A 6816-nucleotide genomic window follows, 5' to 3' on the forward strand; every position below is an offset into this window, starting at 1 on the left:
ACACGCGCACGGCTGAGACACATGTGCACGGCCCTCAGACACGCGCACACGACAAACAGCACGGCCGACAGATGCACACGCACATGACACTGGACACGAACACACACGCACATGACACAGCACACGTGCACACGACACTCAGCACAGCACGGCCCAGACGCGGCACACACAGCGCGCACACGACACACGCTCGGCCAGACACACGCACGTGGCACTCGACACGTGCGCGCACACAACACACGCAGGCAGCAGACACCGCGCACACACGACACACGCACAGCTGAGCACAGACAGCAGGCCAGGTCACGCAGTGCCACCTCACAGCTGTCCCCGCCCTCCAGAACCTGAGAGGAGGTGTATCCTACACACTCACACAGCAGCAGGCGTGACACTTACACTAGAACAAACGCGCACACCAGCGCGTGGCCGCCAGCAGTCGGACCCTGGCATGCGGAACCACGAAAGCCTGGGCCTCCTCCTGCCTGTGCCCCTCACCAAGTGCCACCATGAAGGTGAAGGAGCTCGCCTGCACTCCTGGCCCTGGTAGGTGGGCCCAGCCGCTTGGCGGGGTGGGCTGGGGGCTCGGGGGCAGGCCACCTGCCTAGTCTCTGGGCCCAGGTTTCCAGCTCTCCTTCTGTCCTGGCCCTTTGCCATGCACTCCCTCTGGGTCCTATCCTGGACGGAAGAATCCCTCCCCAGCTCGGTTGTCCCCTAGATGCTGATTTACAGAATCTGAGCCCGAAATTTAAGACAAACCTTATTCTCACTCTCTCCTGCTCCACCTCTGCCAAGTAATGTGCACTGTGTCTGAACGCCTCCAGGGTCTGGGGGCCCCGAGTCCACCTCCCACCAGTGCATGCCGTTTTCAGGTAACTGCTCGTCAAAAAGCATGGCTGCTCTTCTCAAACTCACCACCTGACAGCTTCCAATTCTTTGTTTTTCAGGGTCTGTCTTTTTCAAACAATACAAATTTAATCTCTCTCCTTCATACCATTCAAATTCTTAAGGACATCTTCAAAGTCCTAAGATGTATTGTACCTGGCTTTCAGCCCCTTCAGTCTCCCAGTCACACCTCCCATACGCTACAGGAGGAAAATGCCTCAAGGGACCCGTCAAGGGACCTGGAAAAGCACGTGTGACTGGCAGAGAACAGACTCTTTCTGTCAGGTCGACTTCTGCCGTCACAGCCTAGGAGGATGCGGACTTCTTCTTCTGCACCACAGACCTGGGCTGGGCTAGCACGCATAGCCCTCTAGCTCCCTACCCCAACGAGAAGCTGGCAGAAGTGCCCGCTCCGTGGAGGTGCAGAGACAGCCCGTAGCCGGGATCAGCTCTCTGGAAGGTCTGCAGCACCAGTGGAGGAGGCGTCGCACAGATATGGGAAACAGCTCCCAAATAAGAGTGACAAAATAAAACAGCAATTGATCACTAAGTATCTCCAGAAAGACAGCGTATGGAAGAAGGTAAAACCGCAAGAATGCAACAGAGACCCTTCTGTTACCTGACAAAACACAAACCAACTCATTATGTCTTACGTTTCCTACATCTAATTAAAAACAAGTTCTGAGCAAGAATAACCATATACACTGAACCCGCGAATGAATCCTTTCACGTTAAAAAGAAATATAATTTTAAGAAGTCAGAATAATTTCAATTCTCACAACTACTAAATCTAAAAAGCAAGCACTTTTCTCTTAAAAACCTTCCTCTTCTAAATCCTGATGGCATAAGCAAGGAGCCTTCTCCCTGTACCCAGTTCACTGGTTTCTATTTTTAAAGCAGCGAGTGAACCAGTGCTATTATAACTAAGGCAGTTTTCTTTCCACTATTTGCTAAGCTGTTTTGGTTATTTTCATTTTCAAAACAAACTTTTGTTTTTCACAAATATTCTGCTTTACTCAAAAAACAAGCGAACAACAAACTAAAAACCCAAAACACATAAATGAGAACACAATCTCCTCATCTGCCCCGAACAACAGACCCAGATGCTACACTGAACTGTATAGTTGACTCACGTTTCACAACAGTTAGAGGACACCTCAAATTAAGTCAGAAAGTTACTGACTCTGAGCATCAATGACAAACCGCATGCATAAACACTGCAGCTAAATGGAGAGAAGACGAGCTTGCTGTTTTACCCTGAAGGATGGAGAAGTCGCACGCCACCAAAACAGCCTGGCAGGAAGCTGTATTGGGGGAAACAACATCTCAACAGATCAAACAGTAATTCTTACAGAGAGTCAGCCCAGCCCAGACCACAGTCACTGAAACCAACCATCATGCTGGGATTTAAAAGCAGGATGCAAGCCTAAACCAACTTCTTACAACACTGGTGCAGCCCACATTTCCCAGAAAGGTATTTTCAGGGGTTAAAAAAAAAACAGTATGCTGAGATTTCTGTTTATATTTTTGTACCACAAAAATACACTAATTTATTACATCTTTAATTTACAACAGAAATCCCATTAAGGCAGACAATCACACTGAAATATCTGAGTATGAAACAGGGTCAAAATACCCCCTGCTTTTTGACATTTTCTCTGAAAAGCAACTACAAGCACACGACCTGTAAGAAACCTCTCTCTCCTCGGGCCTTGTCTGCTTATGCTCCTACCCATTAAAAATATTCACTCTAAAGAATTTCATAGGGCCCCAATAAAGATGAATCATCCTGATTAGCCAATTATTAGGCCGGGACTTTGGGTCCCATCCTGGCAAATGCAGCTCCTGCCTCCTTTCGCAGAGGAATCTGCTCCGGGTTGGGGGGCGGCTCCTGGGGAGGAGGGGCGGTCCCTCACTGGGTGACGCAGCGCTCGCCCTCAGCCTGCAGGGCTCCCTTCCCCTTCCCTTCAGCAGAAGGAAGATACTCGGACCCAGAGCTCCAAGGCAAGCCTCCAGCTGCCGAGACACTGGCCGGGGAGAGAGCCCGAGGTGGAGCTCCCCGCGCACCATGCAGACTCCTGCAGCTGGAGGCAGCGCACCAGGGCAGAGTGGGGGAGGGGAAGTCAGCTCAGAACAGGTGCAAAGCGGTCAGGTGGGCGCGTGCGCAAAGGAGTCCAGGGTGGGAGACACAGGATGGAGTGCAGGCGGGGTGCGTGGGCCGTGGGCCTAGAGGCAGCAGGCGTGGATGGAGGGAGCAATGGACACGGACAGCCCGCTCCTCTTGTCACCATAGCAACCAGCACGGGGAGGGTCCTACACCAGCAGCCACGCCTCTGCCCCTGGGGCACGGCAAGAACTCAGCGACAGCATTAACACCTTCAGGGTCATCAGGCTAAGAAACCTGATGCCCACAGTCAATATTAACACTAGAAATAATTATCTTTAAAGAAACAAAGAAAAACCCTGAACTAGTCCTTTGAAACAAATATCTCAGTGCACCCCATCCTAGCAAATTGTGACTCAGCTGTCACACACCCCACAGACATGGGACTCTCTTGGGGCCCCAGGCCAGCCCAGCCCTCACGCGTGTGATAAGGACATGGTAAGTGGAGAAACAACAGGAGGTGACTGGTGCTCCCCCCTTCCTCCATCCACGGACACCTTAACACACACAGAGGCAGAGAGAAGCACGCTTCCTATCTCTGTCTCACATGGAAGAAAAAGTCAAGCTTAGAAGACACGCCTTTCAGTCACCAAGGAGAGGAGGGGGTTCCCCTTTGCAGTGACACTGCCACCAGGATATTTAAATTCAAAAAGCAAAACAGAACGAAAAAAGGAGGACTGCTGTTTGGGGAAAGGCCATTAAAGTCAAGCCTGGATTCAGAGTCTTCTCAAAGGATGGTTAGATCTGGCCTTGCATCATTTAAAAGTTGACCAGCAATAAAGGCTATTTAAGAGTCAGTATCGCCACCGTGGTAAGAACATAAGTGACGGAAATCCAGTCCTCAAGCACAGTGGACGCTATTACAACCCACTCAGTCTCCCCAGCGTGGACGTGAGACATACCACGGTTACTGCACAATGTGACTGTGTTTTTTGTAAGGAGTGTTTTTCAGCAACGAACTGGCATGGCTGGTAAGTTAAACTCATGTGATATTAAAGAAAACAGAGTAATGTTTACTAGAAATTCCTCTTTCTCTACCAAGAGACAGTTACATCCTAATTGGCAAACAATGTTGGAACCAGTGGAACTAAGCGTCTGATGATAGTTAAAATGGACTTCTAATGTAACAAGAGTGAGTCACTCCTCACTGCAGTTTGCTCTGTGTTTTTGAGTACACAGGAATATACAGTATGAACTTTAGGACTAAAGCTGAGTAAAGGTCAAAACCAAAAACAAACAGTAAGTAACACTTAAAATTAACAGAGAAGAGCAAAGGATAACTACATCTAAACACATTGAAAGGCATGCTTCCAGAGTCAGGGAGCTACATACAGGTCCTGATCTAGGACACCCCTAGGACCAGATCTACTGAAAACATAAAACCACCACCACTAAAGGAAAAGAGGAAATCAGACAGGAAAAAGGTACCCAAGGGAAAGAAACAGGAACATACCAAATCTAGAACAGAGATTGCTGGCATAGCAGTCTGCTGCAGGTAACAGAGAAGGAAAAAAAAGAAAGATGAAGTGTGAAAAACAGGCTCCGTTAGGACCTGGATCTGCCATCAGCACGCCTGCGGTTCTCATGCTTCATCCGTGCTTGAGGACAGCCCAGGAGAGAAGTCAAGACTAGACTGACTTCTAGTGCCCAGAAACAGAAAAGTGCCCACATGGTGTTAAATACTTGAGCTTCATTAGCAAGACACACAGAAACTGAAAAAGTAAACTTTCCCTTAGCACTCTCACTTGGAGACTAAGATCTTAATCTCAACATAATTAATGATAAACAGATATTCTTAACTAAATTATCATAAAGAACTTTCTAAATAGCATGATTCATACTAAAAGGCTTTGAAATATTCAGCGTTTTAATCACTTGGAAAAACTGATAGACCCTCAATAAAAATTTAGTTTTCAGAGAAAAGAATGAGTGTAGAAATATTACAATGTGGTTTCTAACTTTTCACTAAGCAATAAATTTAATCACGCCCACTTGTTTACCATGAACCTCAGCTTTAGGCTCAGAGTAAGCCTTCTTTCCTCGTGTGGGGCAGAGCCCAGGGCCACGGCCACAGCAGCCATGCCGGGCCCGCCTGCAGTGCGTCCCCTAGGACTGGGTGCTGCAGGCGTGGCAGCTGTGACGGGCACACAGCTCACCACCCACGGACAGGGCCAGGGCGCTGGGCAGAAGGTGGGGACAGCTCAAAGGAGTCCTATGCTCCAAGCAATTACTCATCAAACAGCTGCTCTGTCAAAGGAAACAGTCTTTCTTGAGGAGGTATACCCCTGCTGACTTACCTAATAACAGTGTAATAGTTAACACTTAGATCTTTGTTTATGAAGCAAGTTTCTCAAGAGAGATTCCAGCTGAGTTTTGGACTAAGTCATATGCATGTGTGTCTGCTAACACGTATCTAACTAGAAACGTACGCGGTGACGTCCCAGGCCTTAAGGGCCCACATTGCCCACTCAGGGCACTCTCTGCCAAGGGTCTAGGGCTGAATTTCATCCTAAGCTGGAAAGATTTGAGGGTCTGACAGCACAGCCACTGGTTCCGGTCTCCAGTACAGACGGCATCAGAGGGGGAATTAGAAACAAAATCCAAAGACAAAAAGGACATGCCCTTTGCTGTCTTTTCTCGCAATACTGCATTATACTAAAAAAAAAAAAAACAATCACTAAAATTCGTTAACATAAAAGGCTCACTAGCACTTGCTGCAAATTAACACCAATAAGTGCTTCTCTGTCAACAGCTCTCCTGAGAGGGCAACACAGGGTGTTAGATTTGGCATTTTAACAGTCTATACTGCCCTAAACTAGTATGGATTTTACTTTCTTCTCTCATGTGATACCAAGGCAACAGAAGTTACTTTCATAAAATGGAAAACTCTGAGTCCTGCGTTCTCAGTCCCTTTACACTACCACTGAAACAATGCTCGCTGGTTTTGTGACACCCCTCATCAGTGTGACAACCGCAGAGTCTGTTCCTGGGGGTGACAACACACTTGACTCTGCGGTTGTGCTCAGCCCCACCCCGGCCCTCCCGGACCCCAGGGAGCCCGCATGGTGGAGACCAGGGGCCGCCCGTTTGCACCGCGGGCACGCGGCCTGGTGCTGCTGTCAGAGGCTTTCCTGCTCCAGCAGTGGAGCCGGGCAGTTAAGAGTCTGGCCCACCCAGCCAGAGAGACCCTGACTCTCTGGCCATTTCAGCCACCACCCCCCATCACGGTGACCACTGGCTATTAAGTAACTGGTCTCCACCAACGCTGGCGAGAGAGCTGAAGCAATGGTTCAGTGCCCCGCGCACCGCAGGAACGGCTCGTCTTGGGAGCAGCTCGCCCTGGTCCCCGGGGACACAGCTCCAGCAAGGCGCCCGCCCACCCGCCCGCCCGGCCCGTTACCCGCGCTCTGCGCTCGGCCTCCAGGCGCTGCATGAGCAGCACGGTGTCCACGTCATCGTCCTCCTCCTCCTCGTCGTCCTCGTCCTTCTGCTTGGACTCCTGCAGCCGCTTCTGGAACTGCCACTCCAGCAGCAGCTTGCGCAGCCGGTCGCTCTCCTCGGCCGAGCGCTCGGCCTTGCCCTGCAGCTCTTGGATCTCGCGGCTCAGCAGGTCCACGATGTGCAGCTGCTGCTGCTTCTCCAACTTCTCGCGCGCATCGCGCTTCCAGGGGTCGGGGGACAGGCTGTCTCCGGAGGCCAGCTCCTCCCTGCTGACCGTGATGTACTGCAGGTCCCTGCGCTCGATGGTACGCGGCTGCTGCTGCGGCTGC

The 6816-nt window shown here is 50.3% G+C and overlaps 1 protein-coding gene across 1 annotated transcript in view; it reads right to left on the reverse strand.

Annotated features, from left to right (window-relative positions):
- Positions 1 to 6816, reverse strand: part of MLLT4 (myeloid/lymphoid or mixed-lineage leukemia (trithorax homolog, Drosophila); translocated to, 4) — a 101396-nt gene that overhangs the window by 7471 nt on the left and 87109 nt on the right. The window contains exons 29-32 of the mRNA XM_010858771.1: positions 6353 to 6812; positions 5752 to 5803; positions 5203 to 5225; positions 417 to 540 (exon numbers count right to left, since the gene is read on the reverse strand). Of these exons, the coding sequence (XP_010857073.1) occupies positions 417 to 540; positions 5203 to 5225; positions 5752 to 5803; positions 6353 to 6812 (659 nt within the window). The remainder of the gene's footprint in view (positions 1 to 416; positions 541 to 5202; positions 5226 to 5751; positions 5804 to 6352; positions 6813 to 6816) is intronic.

The sequence above is a fragment of the Bison bison genome, unplaced genomic scaffold, assembly GCF_000754665.1.
Source record: "Bison bison bison isolate TAMUID 2011002044 unplaced genomic scaffold, Bison_UMD1.0 scf7180017855360, whole genome shotgun sequence".
NCBI lineage: Eukaryota > Metazoa > Chordata > Mammalia > Artiodactyla > Bovidae > Bison > Bison bison.